At 36.9% G+C, this 21415-nt stretch overlaps 1 protein-coding gene across 7 annotated transcripts in view; it reads left to right on the forward strand.

Moving 5' to 3' along the window:
• The first annotated feature begins 6561 nt into the window (after positions 1-6561).
• LOC123537521 (myelin regulatory factor-like) overlaps positions 6562-21415 on the forward strand; it is a 99340-nt gene continuing 84486 nt past the window's right edge. For 3 of the 7 annotated variants that reach the window (XR_008368121.1, XM_045321264.2, XM_045321272.2), the window contains exon 1: positions 6562-6747. Coding sequence is in view for 6 of the 7 variants with exons in the window: in XM_045321264.2 (XP_045177199.2) it covers positions 6705-6747 (43 nt within the window). In the remaining variant the exon portion in view is untranslated. The remainder of the gene's footprint in view (positions 6748-21415) is intronic. The other 4 variants (XM_045321268.2, XM_045321266.2, XM_045321273.2 and 1 more) reach the window with 2 other exon arrangements.

Here is a 21415-nt window from a genome sequence, read left to right on the forward strand (position 1 = left end):
TGCATGCTGGGTTTCCGACATCCCAGTTGCAGAAACATCTTCGCTGGATGAAAACTGTCTTTCATCTCGGGTTTTCCAGTTTATGACTGGCTTATCTGAAACTCCTTTTATATTTCCGATTATCAAATCGCATGTCATGGTAGGCAAAACCATTGCCTCAACTTCACCTATAGAATATGATGTATCAACCTGTAGCTTTGCTGCAGGAAATGTCCTTGAATTCAACGTCCATCAATCGCAACCAGAAGATACTTCTTGTCTAACATTTGATTCTCTGATACGAGATCTTTCCTGTCAGCTGCCAGCTCACACCCTGTATCTCTCAAAACCTGAACTTCTGTATCACCTATATATCCTTTCATCAATACCAAGTTCCTTTCACCTGTTGTTGAATCAATGGTAGAGGTACTTGCTATGACCGAAACGGATTGTCCATTTGCTAACGTAAGTCGTCCATCTTCTATGTTGTCTTTTAACTTTTTGTCATCTAATGGTACAGCTATGCATGAAGCTGAATCTTTTCTGTCACCCAAATATCTGTCTTTCTGCGCTTGGCCTTCCTTTCCCCAGTCTGTTGGTGTAGAATCTTGCATTCCATGCCTATTTCTCTGTCTTTTCTCAAAGGATCCCCTACTAGCTAAAGCAGCACCGCTTATTTTCCTCTTGGATAGGTCTCTGCATTCTCGTCCTATATGACCTTCCTTATTACATATGAAACTTATGGGCTTTTTAAAAGCTGGCTTTTCTCTTTGTGTAGGCTGATACACTGGCTGAACCTCGGTCGAAGCTTGTGGCTCTTTGCTGCATATCAAATTACTTCTATACATCCGGTTAGATGCGATAGAGCCACCATGAGCTTCAATATATTGTTCTACCAACTGTGTAATCTCAGCTCTCGACTTTGCAACTCTTTCCTTTCAGAATAAAGCAATGTCCTTGGAACGAGTTGGGATGAACTGTTCTCTGATCATAAGGTCTTTCAGCATTCAAACGTGTTGTCAACTTCTGCCGTCTCTGTCCATCGACTGAAATACCTGTCCAGTCTTGCCATGAACTGCAAAACAGTTTCACCTCATCGGGCTTGCATTCCAAGAACTTAAATCTAAAACCTTCCTCTGTTACCTGATAACGCTTCAGCACTGCTTTCTTCAATGCAGGATAGTCATTGGCTTGATCTGGAGGCATGCTTGTATAAACGTCCAGGCCTTTTCCTGTTAGTTATGAGCTGAGGCTCACAGCCAATGTCTTCCTTCCATCCCTGGCTTTTTGCAAACCGCTCAAAACGTTCGAAGTATGCATCCATGTCATCTTTACTTTCCTCGAACTTCGGGAGTCTTGGTCATAATGTTTTACTGCTCTGGTGATCAGTGCCTTTATCAGCTGCCAAATCTCCGGCTACAGCCTTTATTTTTAACATTTCCAACTCCACCTCTTTCAAAACACGTTCTTCCTCTTTCAAAGCTCGTTCTTCTTTCAAGCGTTCAGTCTCAAATAACCTTTTCTTCTCAGCCTGTTCAAGCTCGTACAATCGTTTCTTCTCAGCTTCTTGAGCCTCAAACCTACGTCTCAGCATCCGTTCCTCACGTTCAGTATACTCCTTCTCTTCCCTATCCACGAATTCTATGAGTTCTGAACCTCACAAACCCATGCGTTCACCCATCGATACCCATTTATCGTAGTTCATCTCGAACCCTTAAGCTGGAACTATCACTGGAACTCAAGTATAGGTAGCTCAGTCACAACGCCTTCAGGTACACCAACAGAACGTTAAAACCACTATTCTCTCTACCTCCTTGGATATAGATCCCGGACGAGTCCCCAAATTGTCAGGATACGAGTTATATGAACCAGGAAAGTGCCTACGCCTTTAGTATCTTGATCAATGAAATGGGTCCAATCGCTAAGGTGACTATATCTTAGACTAGCTGACAAACGATGTAGAATGTCCTTTGTTAAAACGTTTAGCTGGTGGGACTAAATATCTCGTAAATAAAATTTTCCTCTGGCTACCTTGCCTAAATGATTCGTATACCAATGATTCGTGAATGATTTCAATTATGAGCTAGATAATTTCAGGGTTCTGGCAAAAATCATTCAATATTTCAACTATCAACCTTCAACTCAAAATCAGCAGCTTAAACTCCTATAAGGCTTGAGATACTATACTTGACTGGTCTTTGTGTCGAAGTTCCCTTCAGACAATGTCTTTAAACAACAACGTACGAGTCCTATCGCGTAGATGCTCAGCCTATGTTCTCTTAATTAAAGCTGCACCTCAGAAAGTATGCCCTGACTCCTGGATGCTCAGTGCCTATATGCTATCACTTATAGCATTCAGCTACCATATAGGTATAACCCTGATATTTTGGCTGTACTTCACCAATAACGCTGAACCTCGTCTATAAGCTGGTGCTCTCCTACTTTCTCAGTAGATCACCAAAACCTATGTCTCTGCCTCAGCTTTCCGATGCTCAGCCTATATTTGCTATCGTCTGTAGCATTCAACTACCCTTAAGGTAAAACTCCTATGCGCTGGCCCTATAGCTCGAAACATTGTTGAAATTCTGCAACTCTTCTTTAGTCTATAGCTTCAAACGTTTTCTTTAATTATTAGCTGAATCCTCGATGTGTCTTCTTCAATCGCTGGATACAGAATGATCTCTCTAGTAGTAGTAGTAGTATGTGAGTTTATTTATACTCGCTGCCACTTACACCATATGAGGAGACTATCTGCGCCTTCACCTCCGGTCTTTGAGCCGAGACGAGCGTCTTGTCATACCGCTGTCGTAGTCCAGTTGGAGTACCATATTCTTCGTTCGATGAAAGTGCCAATAGTAAAGCTGAGATGATAAACGTCCCTTCTTACTGCCAGAGCTCCCGTCCTTTGTTGCGACTCCACCGGCTGTCCTCAATATAGTTATGATCACTTCCGGTGGAGCCGCATGCCTATTCCGCGACGTGCACGCGACGGGAGCTCAAAAGTAGATGATCTCTCTGTCACCCATCTACTTGTTTATACCTTAGCAGACTTGAGCTTTGATTGGTGCTATTTATAAAACTTGTATCTGATTGGTCCAAATTCGTACATAGCATTTTACAAAACAAATAGTTGGTTCCCTTTAACTGTTGTATATAACATAATATGCGATGCTGGGACCCAGCTATGACTATAATTAAACCAAATCGTCCATAAATGGCCTAAATCCTATTATTTACAGCAATTCAACTATACTTATAGCAATGATACAATGAAAAAGGAGTCAAGCACTATCTGTGCTTACTTACAACGTTAGCAATATATCAAATATACAAATTATTCTGACAATTATAAGGTTCTCTCCCAGGTTTGTTCAAATGGGGGCACTTGACCCCTTTAAGGGTCTGGTAGAATTAAAAATAGAAATACCTTAAAATGACCACTCGTGAACAGTTTCATGGATTTTAAACTGCTTTTTGGATCTCCTTGTTCTGTAGCATCATAAGGTCCACTCGTGAATTTGTACAAATGAGGACAACTGACCGAACTGTTTAACGGATCTTCTTCAAACTTTCTATGTAGCATAATTATAAGGTCCTTGGTTTTGTTTTGGTATTTTTTTTTTGTATTAGTTTTGTTCAAATGGGGATACTTGAGCACTTAGGAAGCCGCTAGATCTAAAACTAGAAATACTTTTAAACGACTTCTTATGAACGGTGTGATGGACTCCACCAAACCAATGTAAGGTCCTCTTCCAACCTTGAATTTGGGCAGTCCCCTTAAGGGGCTACCAGAGATAAATATAGCTATTACAAAGATAACTTCCAAAATGCCCTCGGCCTGCTGCAATTGTGTGCGAGTATTTTTTCCACCCAATTTCAAAGACCCAAGAAATATAGTGTTTGAACGGTTTGTCATCTGTCACACTTACTTATGTAATCATGGAACCTTTCGACACCTGGAGCATAATATGGTCCTCTTCCAAAGTTGCACACTCTAGCTTGTTTAAAGTGACATTATGCACATCTTACTGCATAAAGTGTGTTTTTTGTGAATGTTTTATAAAAGCAATTTTCGGTTGCTGTGCATTAAAATGTGTTAAATTAACGACAATGCCGCAAAAGTATTTGAGGTTGATGTTTTAGAAATAAAGAAATCGGACTAATAAAATAATAGTTCTTTTCTTTAATCTACTATGCAATGATCTCCCTTACTTAAAGGTAGAGATTTCTGAAAATAATAGTTCTTTTCTTTAATCTTCTACGCAATGATCTCCCTTACCTAAAGGTAGAGATTTCTGAAGTTGAAGGGAAGCAACTCCTGCGTGCAGTTTTACTTTTCTTAAAAGGACTGCCCCAGTCAAAATAAGAAAAGACATATTTGGAAAGTTATTATTTTGTACTGGTAAGAGGAAGAGTTTGGTATATTGGGTTAAAAGCTATAATTTCCTCCACCCTTCTTACACACACATCTATTTCAGCTGGATTTTTACTTGAAAATGCGTATAATTTCACTTTAAGCGATCTAGGACCATCATGGTCCTCTTGTTTTAATGAACTGCTTAGAGGATTTTCACCAAATCTGGTTAGAAGTAAGGTCAGATAGTCAATGTCCTCTTCAAGTGAGCGACCGTTGGGATCATTTGGGCCTCGTGTTAACTAATGGGTGTTTGTCCTGTCCATTTCCGGACTACACGGCTACTAAATCCTAGCTGCACCACCAAGAAGTGGTAATAGGAAAGGGGCTGCCAACATTTCCGTGCAGCTATAACCGGCTTCAAATTGTAAATACTTGTGTTTTTTCTTCTTCTTTTTTTCGGAGAATGTTGTGCTTTGTAAAAACTCTTTTACTACCGGCTGACTGTAATTTCATTATGATATAATGTAAACTGTGGTGCCTGATCCGCACGTTTGTACATTTTCATATCTGTTAGTATTCAAACAATATTTCAATACATAGACACATGATAAGAACATTACCGAGCATGCAAATGGTATAAATGCGTATGATACTTACAAAGGCAAACATTAGAATTAACGAAATTTCCCTTAAAAGAAATTTCCAGTATTTTAAAAGTGGTGGCACTATTGCATCAGTGTCTAGTTAACAGAACACTTGTCCTGTCCAGTTAACAGAACACTTGTCCTGTGCAGTTAACGATGCTTGTCTTGTCCAGCTAACAGAACACTTGTCCTGTCCAGTTAACAGAACACTTGTCCTGTCCATTTAACAATGATTTTCCTGCCCAGTTAACAGATTACTTGTCCTGTGCAGTTATCGATGCTTGTCCTGTCCAGCTAACAGAACACTTGTCCTGTCCAGCTATCAGAACACTTGTCCTGTCCAGTTAACAGAACGCATGTCCTGTCCAGTTAACAGAACACTTGTCCTGTTCATTTAACCGACTGCTTCCCTCGTAAATAGTTAACAACATTTGTCCTGTTTAGTTGGCGGAACACTTCTCGTGTCTTGTTTTTGTTAACACTATTCAATGTATTGACTTTAAACTCGGCATGTAGGTGGGCAGCGATGAGACGATGTGCAGAGCACATGAACCAGATGTCAAAGGTGAAGGTCACAAATGGAACTCAAATGTCAAATTTGTCGTTCATGTTTCATAGTCGGAGCATGATTTAATAACCATTCAAGGCATTGATACAATCTTGGCGCAAGGATAGCTGGCGGCCATGAGACGATATGCAGAGCGCATGAACCAGGCTGGTAGGTCAAAGGTCAAGGTCTCACCAAGGTCACGTTTGTCCGTCATATTTTGTGTCCAGAGCATAATTCAATAACCATTCAAAATTTTGACTCCGAACTTGGCTTATATGTTGGTGGCGATGAGATGATGTGCAGAGCGTATCAACTTGGTGGTCGGCAGGTCAAAGGTCAACACGACAAAGGGAGTTTAAATTTGTATTTTGTGACCGGCGCACAACTTCAAAACTGTTTAAAGGTATTGACGTTAAGCTTGGAATAGAGGTGGGTGGTAATGAGACGATTACAGGAGTACAGCAATCCGAACTACTCTCACCTACCCCACCCCTTAAACCCAACAGCCTACAATATCCCATTCCCACCCATCCCACCAAAAATATAAGTAAAAAAACTTTTAGTTTCTTGTGCCTTAGTAATCCGACACAGCCGCCGCACAACCTTCAGCGGCATCCCCACCCCACGTCCCCCACCTTATTTCATACCCACCGTCACATAACATTCCCGCCTCTGACACAAATTAAAAGTTATTAATGTGGTTTCTTCTAATTCTACTTCCTCTGATCTAGAATTTCGGACTTCGCAGAGCTCTTACAGAAGTTTTTTTATTTTTTTACTTTTGTACTACAATGACCATCATATTCTTCAAATGTGGACATGTTTTGCAAACGCTCTTTCATCTTTAGAGAAGACAGTCGTTTCAACCGCTAGAAACTTACAAGTGACGCTCTTGTTTTCTTTGATGCAATTCAATATATAGATAATTTGCGCTTTTTCGATTTAATAAGCGCACTAATTAATTAGGAATACTCGGATATCTACGTTAACCAATTTATCTGTTCAGGTAAATCACATGTCATGACGTCACTTAGGGGCGAAGTTCAGTGTAGTGTATATTTCATGTTTTGATAAATTGGTGTATTGTACAATTTATACTCCAGTAAACACGTTTTATACTCAACATGGATTTATAAATTCACCGACATTTTGTAAAAAGGAAAAATAAAAACATATGGATGTACTAATAGAAGATCCAACATTTCCGGCCGTGTTGGGTAAGGGCTGATTTAATTAATTTCTTTTCTAATTAGCGAAACTGTCAATCCAATTTGATAACAGTTATATACTTATTTGTTTCATTGCTTGCAGCTAATCGATTAAGAATTGGCGTAAAATCGTAAGCTAATGAGTTTGAAGATCATCTTTATTAGATAAATGTTTGTTGTTTTTAGTATATTTTGAGTCATATGTAAATAATATACTGTAGAGATCAGTATTAATTAAATGCTTTTTATTATGTCAGTAAAAGTATCAAAGATTTTATAATTTTGAGTGTCACTATGAGAATGATCAGTATCATCATAATCTGACATGTACTACATGATGTAGTTGATCATGTTGTTTGATGATTTATTATTAAAATCATGACGACTAATAGAACTGTTATTAATTTTAAAAACAGTGATCATGAGAAGGAGAATGAGGATGATGACAGTGATGATAAGTAATAATGATGATGATGATTTTCATTATTATTATGAGGAGAATGACAATGACAAAGATGATGATGATGATGATGATGATGATGATGATGATGAAGATCATTATCATCATCATCATCAGTTAAACACTAAATTGGAATTATGATGATGATCAGTTAAAAACAGGGATAAAATGGCATTGGAATTCTGCAGGTGTAATAATACGTATTTTTCAAATATGATGATGATGATGATGATGATGATGATGATGATAGCAGTAAACATGATAATGTCCACCAGAAAAGGAGTATAAATTACTGTAAAATATGAATTCAACATATCTTTACATATTTCATGCTTTCTTTAGTTTTTATTTTCATTTTTTTTCGCAGGAGATATATAATTATTATGTCTAAAATTATTTTGGAGACAGTTTTCTTGCCTTTGATGAATTGAGAAAATTGTGCAAACTTTTTTTTTTTTATTTCATGCTATGACTAATGTTCATTTGACGTTGTTGCCTACTTGAGAGTAATTATGCTAGAATAATGCAGAGAATTAATTAATAAGTTTTTGAAGAGATTTTTGGTTACCACATCCGTTGGAGGTTACTTCCTTAAATGCTTGGCTTAAAATCAGCGGCCAAATTTGTGTTTTATTTTATTATGTTTATTAATTAATCTAAGGATACAAAAATGTTAATTTCCATTTAAGTCACAGGAATTGCCATGGCAAATTTAAAAAAATATCAGTTGGTCAGGAAATAAAAAATGGTTGTAAAATAATTTTTTCTTAACACTTTTAGCAATTTAGTATTAAAGTGTTTTATTGCATGACATCAGAAGTAAATTTTCATATTTTCGTATATTTTTTTACTTTAGCAAAGCAAAATTTTCTGTTGAGATACAGACCGGTCAACTGCACAAACTTATAATAATGGACCACCAGTTTTTATAAGGAGTCATGTAATAAATTAATAATAGGATATAAATATGCATTAATGCTGTTTTTTATTAAAATGTGTAAACAGTTAAATGTGTAAAATAAAATAAATGTTATGTCTATAAACATCAGTTTCCTCATCAGCCTGGTTTAATACAATTACATCTTACCATGAAATGGTACTGTATAAAAAGATGTTATAATAGCATGTGCATGCAGCTTCTCCTTGTTAACATGTGTTTACTCTCCCGCTAAAACACTTGACGAAATTGACAATGACATCAGTTTATGTTTAAAGTATTAGACTCATAAAAGTGTACCTCATAAACCTACTTTGACTTATATTTTTCAAGAAGGCATAGGTTCGAGCCCCACTGGGACCAAATTTTTATATTCCTTTTTTTCTAGTAAGTTTTTACTTTTTTTCGAGTCTCAGACTTATTATTGATTTATTGTACAAAAGTGGAAATTTTTCAGTTGATAAGCGATTTCTTGCTGTTCAAAGTGAATTTATCTTTGAAATAGAAGGGGACAGTCTCAGTTAGACATCTTTAAAAATACTGAGTTACATGCGGTAAAATTTCTCTGTTCCGCCTTTATACTCTTTAGCTTATGTTAGGTTTTTACTTCTGCCCCAAGGTTATTTTTGAATGAAGTGAGCAAAATTTAAAACAGTCCTACAGAACTGGACCGTAATTTTTCAATGTTAAAGTTAGAATTCTGTCTCCTTAAATCCTTTTACTTGAGGAACCCTAGAAAAAATGATAGACAATTTTATTTTGTGTTTTATAATTGTTTACCAATATTTTGACATTTCTTTTATCAAAATTAATGGTATAATGAATTATCTGCAAATGTTTTGGACAGTGGCCATCACTTTGAAATTTGTCTGTACTTGAGCTTGAGGAAATATCATAAATTATACAACATTTATAAAAAACGGCACGGTAAAAGTTGTTTAAAACTTGCATCACAATGTCACCCGAGATAAAGCAGACGGTGATATTCCGTCATTCTCACTGGCAGGAAAAAAAAACGAATAGTTTTTTTTTTTAAGAAAGTTGTTGTACACTGGGTGATCGCAAACGGCCAGATTGACAGAGCAATTTGAGGAAATAATCAAAAATGCCTGTAAATGGAATAAGAAAAACTATAGAGAAGTAATGGAGACAATTGGTTGGGGAGATCTGGTAGATGCTGATAGTAAAGCGCTTGCAATGATCGATCATTCAGAATCCATGAACATTAGCATATTTAACAAATACTTAGTCTTCTCCAAATGTTCAAGAAAAAATATGTTTTACATTAGTACGGTATATATACACGCACCTAGTGAGCACAGTTCATATAAATAAATTTACCTCTCCGGAGGGTGCGCCTGTCCAAGAGGTGGAAATTACCTGTAATACAATACAATATCGGCAGTGTTGTTTTCATTCCAAAATCTACCTTTCAATTGATAGGGAATCACGAAAATCGGGATCAATCCATGCGATATACCGAATGAGATATTTACTATCAACTTAAAAAATGTGTCCTTTCGTGCTGTCATTAGACAGTTCTTTTCAAATGTTATGGGATGAGTTGATGTTAGATTGATTCCCGATTTAGGCAGTGCCTTATTTCATATTATTTGCTCTTTCACTTTAAAAAAAATTTGCAGATAATTAACTAAATTTCAGGGATAATTTCATGACTATATCAATCCCAAAAAATGAATTATGTCCCTTTTTTCAAATATTGGAATCATTGAGTTTATGTATACATAAGGCGTAAAAAAAAAATTGTTTGTTTCCAGTATCCCGACTTACCCTAAATTTTTGGCCCGACCCTAAATGTTTTTATGGCCTTGGAGAATATTTTTTTCAACTTTTTAACAAAATGATGCAAAACTGCACTTTTTATGCATTAAACATGGCCAGTGATGTTAGAAATCAACTTACTGATGCTCTAAAGGCATATCCCCCTTATTTGTAATCATTTTTTGACAAAGAAATAATTTCCGAAAAGTCTCCCTTAATAAAAAAAATTTCCAAAAAAAAAAATTTTCCGACCTACCTACCCTAATTTTTTTGAGCATGTTACCTGAAACAAAGATTTTTTTTTTTTTAGGCCTAAAATATATTATTTGCAACAAAAACCATGAAGTTCTAATAGGCCAATGAAATTCACTGATTTCACAGTATAAACAAATTGTCTAAAAATGTATAGATATGCCTGACTCAATTTTTATATCTGTATGTGATACCAGCTGAACATTTTAGTCTTACTATCAATTTGAACTTATTTTATCACATTGTTTCTGTGCCCTTAATCTATAATTATCTTATAATTGTTACAATCAAATATTTTCAATGTACATTATCATTACCATAAACAACTGTGGAGATTTTCTTTAATGTATACAACTAAAGTATACATGTATGCTGTTTATCTGTAGTTTTGTAAAGAAAGCGCATGAATAAAAATGTTTTTTTAGTTTACAGAGTTACTATTTAAGATTAGTTCTAATTAAAGAAATTGTTTATAACACTAGACAGAAAATTTTTTTACTTTACAAAGTTACAATTTAAGATTAGTTCTAATTAAAGAAATTGTTTAAAACATTAGACAGAATTATTTTTAGTTTACAAAGTTACTATTTAAGATTAGTTCTTATTAAAGAAATTGTTAAAACATCAGACAGAAAAATGATACGTGAAAGAAGAGAAATGGTTTCTACTTGTTGTGTGTTAAAATTTTCATTCAGGCCACAAAATATATTCTGAAGTAACTACTGATTCCTGCCAGCAGCCTTTATTGAAGCCTTAGTAGAAAATGCTATGGGTCAGCCTTAATTGAATTTACAAAAGAAACTGAATTATGCCAGTGTTTATTGAAGCCACAACAGAAAATGATTTATGCCATGTTTTATTGAAGAAACAATAAAAATGATTTGTCTGCATTTTGAATAAAAACTGACTCATGCCAGCCTTTATTGAAGCCACAGCAGCATTATGGTTTGTGTCAGCCTTTATTTAATTGAAGTCACAACACATCATATTTAAAATTTGTACACCTTTATTGAATCCAGTCTGAAAATGATCTGTCCGCCATAAGAGAAAGTGATTTATGCCATCTTTTATTGAAGACACAACAGAAAATGATTTGTCTGCCTTTTGAATATTGAAGACATTAGAGAAAATGATTTGCCTGCCTTTTGAATGTTGAAGTCTTAACAGAAACTGATTCATGTCAGCCTTTATTGAAGCCACAACTGAAAATGATTCAGTTCATGCCAGCCTTTATTGATGCCACTGTAGAAAATGATTCATGCCAGCCTTTATTGATGACACAACAGAAAACAATTCATGCCAGCCATTATTGAAGTCAAAACTGAAAATAATTTATGACAGCTTTTACTGAAGACACAACAGAAAATAGTATATATATTAGTCTGTTTAAGAGATACAATAGAAAATGATGCAGTATATCCACCAACTTTGAACGAAGCCACAATAGAAAAATATTCAACAAAATTCAACCTTTATTGATTCCTGCCAACAAATGTATGCCAGCAGTTTTAATACTGAAGCCACAACAAAATGTAATTTTTTCCATCGTTCATTAAAGTTACAAAAAAACATAATTTGTGCCATCCATCATTAAAGTCACAACAGAAAGTTTGTGTCTGTTACAAATTTCGCACAGAAAACAGCCTTTATTGAAGTTACAACAAAATCTAATAATAATGTGCCAGCTTTTATTGCAGTCAATACAAAAAGTAAAAAAAGTAATAATTATATGCCTCACAACAGAAAATAATATTTGTATTGAAGTCACAACAAAAAGTAATATATATGAATATGCTGGCTTTCATTTAAATTATAGAAAAAACCCTATTTGTGGCAGCTTTTATAAAAGACACAATGTTTTAAATTTTCATTGAATGAGGAGTCTGGAATATGTTAAATCTAATGGAAGAAAGAAGTAATCAAGAACATATTTTGATCAGTGAACCATCTTCCATCAGGTTCAACTTTTACACCAAACATAATCTTAAAATTTGCAAAATAACTTGATGAAAATTATAGATTAGTGACTTATTAATAAAGTTTTGCACACAATTTTACAGCTTAGATAATTTTAAATCAATTAATATTCACATGAAGTCAGTCAACTGTTAATATGCATTTATATTTTATAATTCAGCCATCTAAATGATCCATCTAAATTGCTCTTATGCCAGCCTGTCAGGGATGAACAAAAACCTTTAATAATAAATCATATTTTGATTAGTCTATGAATTGAAATTCCCATAATACAAAGTTATAAAACAGGGCTGGTGTGCCATAAGATGGTACCCAGGCCAATCTGATTAAAAAAAATAGAAAAAGTAGAAACTCCACAGATCGTTCAACACGACAAAAACGAAAATGTTGCAGGCTGTGTTTGATTGAGCCCTCTAGCCCCGGGTTGAGCAGAACTCAACATTTACACATGCTAAAAGTACAAAAAGCAATTTAGAGACATCCGCAGATGTATTCATACGGCAGTGCATATGGAACCTTCAATGATACACGTGTTGTGGTGTGTAATTCCATGAAAAGCGGCGTATGGTCCCCAGATAAAATAATGGGTTTGCCCCAAATGAGAAAACAATGGGCAGAACTAAACAAACTGGAATTTAGAAGGGGGATCTGAGGTTATGGAGCCTTCATATCACAGGAACTGTCAAAAGACAAAATTAAAAAGCAGGTACCATATCCAAGGGGTGATTATACAATACCCAAGGCTATGAAATCTGGAGTATTGGAACCACCCAGGCCGAAACGGTCATGCTGAGAAACTAAGCAGTACCAATAACACGACATAAAAGTCGTGCTGAACGATCTAAGAAGATCGAAATATAACAGCCCTGATTGAATATGCGGGGAGACATTTTACAGCCGCCACACAGCACAAACAACGCTGCTGTGATAATAAAATAGAAAAACCTCCAATTAATGCTACACATCCGATCTGGAGACAACCTATAGAGGGTCAAGTTCAGGTGACCTTTTTGCCTTGCTTTCAACATTTTGAAAGTGAAAGTAGAAGTTTTAAAAAGTATGTATATTTTATGGTGGCTGATTTATGCCATTTCGTTCTGTCACAGAATCCATGCTTAGGAAACAACACATTCTGGTCGATGAAGGTGTTTTGTGCAGTTTGAAGGTTTGTGTGCCATTTTGAAGGCCCAACGTTTGGTGAAAGAGGTTGTCTGATTGGTTCAAATAAAAATAGACTGTTGGAAATAAAAATAGCGATATTGGAAATCCGATTACACAAGAGGGCAGCCGTCAGATCATAATTTATTTAGATCGAGTACTTGTGTTGTTTCCTAAGCATGGATTCTGTGAATCACCTACCAGCACTGGGGAGCCAACCTGTGAGATCTGGATCACCTACCAGCACTGCGGATCACCTGCCAGCGCTGGGGAGCCATCTCCTACCAGCACTGGGGAGCCAAACTGTGATCTGGATCGCCTAGCTGCCAGCACTGGGGAGCCATCACCTACCAGCACTGGGGAGCCAGCCTGTGATCTGGATCACCTACCAGCACTGGGGAGCCAACCTGTGATCTGGATCACCTACCATCACTGGGGAGCCACCCTGTGATCTGGATCACCTACCAGCGCTGGGGAGCCAACCTATGATCTGGATCACCTACCAGCACTGCAGATCACCTACCTGCACTTGGGAGCCATCACATAGCAGGACTGGGGAACCAACCTGTAATCTGGATCACCTAGCTACCAACACTGGGAGCCAGCCTGTGATCTGGATCACCAACAAGCACTGGGGAGCCAGCCTGTGATCTGGATCCCTACCAGCACTGGGGAGCCACCCTGTGATCTCTTGTTTGGAAGTCAGGAGATCCAACCTGTGATCTCCCAGTTAGATTAGAAGTCAGTTACTTAAAAAATTCAAAACAAAAAATTTTCTTAAGGAGAAGAATTTATGTTTTATAATTTAAATACGAGATTTAAACTTTGAGAACTTTGAGATTGTTTTTTTTTTTACTTTAATTTTAATTTTTTTTTTTAAACAGTTTCATCTTAATTTAAATCTTAATGGCTCTGATTAAGTGAGTTTGATAGTTATTTGATGAGTCATGATTTTTAATAAATTTGGTACATTGTGGTTTCCGTTAATATATCAAACATTGTTTTTTATGAGATGATTGCATGGCAAACTGTACTTTAACTTTATGTATAATTTCACCATTACCTGTTTGGGTAAACTGTGACCTTTTCATGCAGAAAATGGGAAAGGATGGTCAATACAGTCATTATTTTTTACTTTTTTTTTTTTTTTTTTAAAACAGTTTGTTTCATTGGTTTTGAAGAATTTTAGCATGAAGCCAGTGAATATAATGCACTTGACGGTTTTTTTTAAAAGTGGCTATTTTTAGAACTTTCAGGTTTTCTTGAATGAATCTATACACTGTTCATGAACTAACTCTGTAAATAGGTCAAGAATTTGTTCATGATCTGATTCATGAACAATTTCTTGAATTATTTGCAAAATTAAATTTTTTACTGAGTTCATGATTATAAATTGAAATACTTGAAAGTTTTTTGATGAACAAGTTCAAGAACACAATTTAACCAATACTTGTTCAAGTTTTCATGACAAATCATGAAATATAACATTCTTGAATTGTTCAGGATTACCAATACATGAACTGTGCATGAACAGTCCATGAATGACAAGAATTTTTACAGTATTCTGTGTCTACTAAAAACATAGCTTACAGTAAGAAATGCAGAAGAAGATTTTTAAAGGAATTACAAAACACAACAGCTCATATACATACATTCTGGAACAGTGTCTTATGGAAAGCATTCTGATTTCACAATATGAGCCGTGCCATGGGAAAACCAACATAATGGGTATGCGACCAGCATGGATCCAGACCAGCCTGCGCATCCGCGCAGTCTGGTCAGGATCCATGCTGTTCGCTAACAGTTTCTCCTATTCCAATAGGCTTTAAAAGCGAACAGCATGGAGCCTGACCAGACTGCGTGGATGCGCAGGCTGGTCTGGATCCATGCTGGTCGCAAACCCACTATGTTGGTTTTCCCATGGCACGGCTCATATCATCTTTAAATTCTACCATTATCCTTAATCTTTATTACTTCCTTTACTAAACTGCCAAAAACTTAGCTTACATAATAGCTTCAACTTAGGTTACTTAATAGCTTCAAAATAATATTTAAAACAATTGTATAAAATTGTGCAGGATGCAGAACCATTTTTCAGTTCCATTGTAGGATATTTACAAAAGGTCTTGAACAATTTAAGAACATTTTAAGGAATTATGTCAACTTTCAAAGTGACTGCTGTTCTTTGTTTAAACACTGCATCTTTTATTAAATTAAGCTGGGTTTTTTTTTGAGAAAAGGTATTTTCTATAGTTCTAGTCCTCTGATATAACAATATAAATTTGTCCCATTTTTTTGTTTGTTTTGTTTTGTTCGTTTTGGTTAGAACTGATCATATGCATGCACTTCCTTCTACTGAAATATACGGAGCCACCAATGAAAGTGGTAGAATAGTTCATGAACTACATGTAGTGGAGGTCATTCAGCAAGTTGTTAATGCTGCTGGGAACTACATGCAGTGGAGGTCATTCAACAAGCTGTTAATGCTGCTGTGAACTACATGCAGTGGAGGTCATTCAACAAGTTGTTATGCTGCAAGGAACTACATGTAGTGGAGGTCATTCAACAAGTTAATGCTGCTGGGAACTACATGTAGTGGAGGTCATTCAACAAGTTGTTAATGCTGCAGAGAACTACATGTAGTGGAGGTCATTCAACAAGTTAATGCTGCTGGGAACTACATGTAGTGGAGGTCATTCAACAAGTTGTTATGCTGCAAGGAACTACATGTAGTGGAGGTCATTCAACAAGTTAATGCTGCTGGGAACTACATGTAGTGGAGATCATTCAACAAGTTGTTAATGCTGCAGGGAACTACATGTAGTGGAGGTCATTCAACAAGTTGTTAGTGCTGCAAGGAACTACATGTAGTGGAGGTCATTCAACAAGTTGTTAATGCTGCAGGGAACTACATGCAGTGGAGGTCATTCAACAAGTTAATGCTGCTGGGAACTACATGTAGTGGAGGTCATTCAACAAATTGTTAATACTGCTGGGAACTACATGCAGCGGTGGTCATTCAACAGGTTGTTCATGCTGCTGGGAACTACACGTAGCAGAGGTCATTCAACAGGTTGTTCATGCTGCTGGGAACTACACGTAGTGGAGGTCATTCAACAGGTTGTTCATGCTGCTGGGAACTACACGTAGTGGAGGTCATTCAACAAGTTGTTAATCCTGCTGGGAACTTACAGGTAGTGGAAGTCATTCAGCAAGTTGTTAATGCTGCTGGGAACTACATGTAGTGGAGGTCATTCATCAAGTTGTTAATGCTGCAGGGAACTACATGTATTGGAAGTGATTCAGCAAGTTGTTAATGCTGCTGGGAACTACATGTATTGGAAGTCATTCAGCCAGTTGTTAATGCTGCTGGGAACTACATGTAGTGGAAGTCATTCAGCAAGTTGTTAATGCTGCTGGGAACTACATGTAGTGGAAGTCATTCAGCAAGTTGTTAATGCTGCTGTGAACTACATGTATTGGAAGTCATTCAGCAAGTTGTTAATGCTGCTGGGAACTACATGTATTGGAAGTCATTCAGCAAGTTGTTAATGCTGCTGGGAACTACATGTACTGGAAGTCATTCGGCAAGTTGTTAATGCTGCTGTGAACTACATGTAGTGGAAGTCAGTCAGCAAGTTGTTAATGCTGCTTGGAACTACATGTATAGGAAGTCATTCAGCAAGTTGTTAATGCTGCTGGGAACTACATGCAGCGGAGGTCATTCAACAAGTTGTTCATGCTGCTGGGAACTACATGTAGTGGAGGTCATTCAACAAGTTGTTCATACTGCTGGGAACTACATGTAACTACATGTAGTGGAGGTCATTCAACAGATTGTTCATGCTGCTGGGAACTACACGTAGTGGAGGTCATTCAACAGGTTGTTCATGCTGCTGGGAACTACACGTAGTGGAGGTCATGCTGCTGGGAACTACATTTAGTTGAGGTCACTGAACAAATTGTTCTTGATGCAGAGAACTACATTTAGTGGAGGTCATTGAACAAGTTGTTCTTGATGCATGGAACTACATTTAGGGGAGGTCACTGAACAAGTTATTCTTGATGCATGGAACTACATTTAGTTGAGGTTACTGAACAAGTTGTTCTTGATGCAGGTAACTACATTTAGTCGAGGTTACAGAACAAGTTGTTCCTACTGCATGGAACTACATTTAGTTGAAGTCACTGAACAAGTTGTTCTTGATGCAGGGAACTACATTTAGTGGAGGTCACTGAACAAGTTGTTCTTGAATCTTGATGCATGGAACTACATTTAGGGGAGGTTACTGAACAAGTTGTTCTTGATGCATGGAACTATATTTAGTTGAGGTTACTGATCAAGTTGTTCTTGATGCAGGGAACTACATTTAGTGGAGGTCACTGAACAAGTTGTTCTCGATGCATGGAACTACATTTAAGGGAGGTCACTCAACAGGTTGTTCTTGATGCATGGAACTACATTTAGCTGAGGTTACTGAATAAGTTGTTCTGATGCAGGGAACTACATTTAGTTGAGGTCACTGAACAAGTTGTACTTGATGCAGGGAACTACATTTAGTGGAGGTCACTGAACAAGTTGGTCATGCTGCATGGAATTACATTTAGTTGAGGTCACTGAATAAGTTGTTTTTGATGCAGGAAACTACATTTAGTTGAGGTCACTGAACAAGTTGTTCTTAATGCCGTAAATTACCTTTAGTGGAGGTCACTGAACAAGTTGTTCTTGATGCGTGGAACTACATTTAGTGGAGGTCACTGAACAAGTTGTTCTTGATGCAGGGAACTACATTTAAATGGAGATCATTGAACAACCTGTTGTGCTGCAGGGCACATGTAGTAGAGATCACTTAACAAGTTATTCATGATGCAGGGAACTACATTTAGTTGAGGTCACTGAACAAGTTGGTCATGCTGCATAGAACTACATTTAGTGGAGGTCATTGAACAAGCTGTTGTGCTGCAGGGAACTACATTTAGTGGAGATCATTGAACAAGCTGTTGTGCTGCAGGGTACATGTAGTAGAGATCACTTAACAAGTTATTTATGATGCAGGGAACTACATTTAGTGGAGGTCACTGAACAAGTTGGTCATACAGCATGGAACGACATTTAGTTGAGGTCACTGAACAAGTTGTTCTTGATGCAGAGAACTACATTTAGTGGAGGTCACTGAACAGGTTGTTCTTGATGCAGGGAACTACATTTAGTGGAGGTCACTGAACAAGTTGTTCTTGATGCAGGGAACTACATTAAGTGGAGGTCATTGAACAGGTTGTTCATGCTGCTGGGAATTATATTTAGTGGAGGTCATTGAACAGGTCGTTCATACTGCAATGATTTACATGAAGTGGAGGTCATTGAACAGGTTGTTCATACTGCAGGGAACTATATTTAGTGGGGGCCATTGATCAAGCTGTTCATGCTGCTGGGAACTATATTTAGTGGAGGTCATTGAACAGGTTGTTCATGCTGCAGGGAACTACATTTAGTGGAGGTCATTCAACAAGTTGTTAATACTGCTTGGAACTACATTTAGTGGAGGTCATTGAACAGGTTGTTCATGCTGCAGTGAACTACATGTAGTGGGGGTGACTGAACAGGTTGTTCATACTGCACTGAACTACATGTAATTGAGGTCATTGAACAGGTTGTTTATGCTGCAGGGAACTACATTTAGTGGAGGTCATTGAACAGGTTGTTCTTGCTGCAGTAAACTACATGTAGTGGGGTCACTGAACAGGTTGTTCATACTGCAGGGAACTACATTTAGTGGAGGTCATTTAACAGGTTGTTCATGCTGCAGGGAACTATATTTAGTGGAGGTCATTGAACAGGTTGTTCATGCTGCAGTGAACTACATGTAGTGGGGTCACTGAACATGTTGTTCATACTGCAGGGAAACAGGTTGTTCATACTGCAGGGAACTACATTTAGTGGAGGTCATTTAACAGGTTGTTTATGCTGCAGTGAACTAGATGTTGTTGGGTCACTGAACAGGTTGTTCATACTGTACTGAACTACATTTAATGGAGATCATTGAACAAGTTGTTCATGCTACAGTGAACTACATGAAGTGGAGGTCATTGAACAAGTTGTTCATGCTGCAGTGAACTACATTATAAGTTGAGGTCATTGAACATATTTTTCATGCTGCTGTGAACTACATTAAGTGGAGGTCGACATTGAACCAAATGATGATTTAACTAATTTCGTATGTGATATAATTACTGTCTACTTGATATTCATTTATTCAGTCTGCACTCTCATGATTATAAAATTTTCTGGTCTAAGTTAAATGAGGCATAATAAAAAATCACATATTTTAGTTAGGCTAGTCTTGAACTGCAGCTGTTTTCATTGGACAGTAGCACTGAGAAAAAATTCTGATGGGGACATTTGTCTCCAGAAAAATTGACAAAGTGAAATTAACGCCTCCATGCAGTTACGTCTCTACTGTGAAATATCTTCTTTTTTTCTAAGAAACAATAAACATGACTCTATGTGACTGACTGTACGACTGACTTTATGAGACTTACTGTATGACTGACTCTGTGCGACTGACTATGCTACTGACTGTATGACTGACTCTATGCAACTGACTTTACAACAGACCCTATGTGACTGACTCTATACAACTAACTGTACGACTGACTGTACAACAGATTCTATGCGACTGACTCTATACGACTGACTGTACAACAGACTCTGTGCGACTGACTCTATACGACTGACTGTACAACAGACTCTGTGCGACTGACTCTATACGATTGACTGTACGACAGACTCTATGCGACTGACTCTATACGACTGACTGTACAACAGACTCTATGGGACTGACTCTATACGATTGACTGTACGACTGACTTTATTAGATAAGTGAAAGAGAAGACAATGATGATATTTTAATTTCAGCAATGTTTACATTGAGATCAATGTCTGAAGTAATCTCACTGTTTAACATGTAAATGAGGGATTGACACTAGATTGTTTTTCCAATCAGCTGTTTGTTCAGTTTGTCTTAATTAAATTTACTTTATCTCAGTTTTCTCTACGTAGGTAGTATAGAGCTCCTAATTCCCAGTTTTGGGTCATCCTTTATATGTTAAAGGGACTGTGTCAGTTTGCTATCACAACATCAAAATTTCTCAAAAACAATGAAGTCACATCAAGAAATTTCATAAATGATAAATGAAACTATTTTAGTTTATAGCAAGAGAATATAATATAAAGTAAAACTCAATTTCTTCTATGAACAGAATATTTTACTTAAAGAGAGCTTTTATTTTATACTGTACAGTGTACACACGTATAGTAATAAAAATAAGTGTCTTGATCTCTTGGAATAATTTTGATGCTACTTTTTATTTATAATTACAAACAAAAGAAAGTGCTTTCGAAATTTGGAAACATTGACACGATCATGCATCCATTTAATATGGTATTTGCCCATGTTTTAGTTATTGCGCATTTTCTGGTTTTTGCTTTGTTGTATCCGTGTGTTGATTAACAAATTGTAATTAAGCCTCTGGGGGGGGTGGGGGGGTCAAGCCAAGATTTAGGGTGATTTGTTTGTTTGTTTGGGGTTTGCAGTTTTTCGTCAGTATTTAAGGTATTTAATGGCAGGCAGTTAACCAAACCAGTGTTCCTGGATTCTGTACCAGTTCTAACCTGTTGTCTGCAAACTGACAACTTCTCTACATGAATAAGAGATGGAGGAGGAATGATTTCAGACACAAATTTCTTCTGAGAATATTCTATCAAATTGTCACAGAGAATATACCACTCACCCGGAACTCAAGCTCACAACCCCACAGTTGCTCTCTGTTGAGCATAATACAGATGGATATGAAATGTTTTTGGTAACAATAGAAATGTTCCTCTTGAATTAAATTCAATTTATGACAATGCATAGATAAGATAAACATAGAGCGATTTGTGAATTAGTATTGTGTTTCATCCGCCAAAAATATTATAATTATGAATATTTTTAGCTCGACTATTCGAAGAATAGTCTAGCTATTCTACTCACCCTGGCGTCGGCGTCGGCGTCGGCATCACACCTTGGTTAAGTTTTTGCATGCAAGTACATACAGCCATCAATTAAAGG

The sequence above is a fragment of the Mercenaria mercenaria genome, chromosome 17 (assembly GCF_021730395.1).
Source record: "Mercenaria mercenaria strain notata chromosome 17, MADL_Memer_1, whole genome shotgun sequence".
NCBI lineage: Eukaryota > Metazoa > Mollusca > Bivalvia > Venerida > Veneridae > Mercenaria > Mercenaria mercenaria.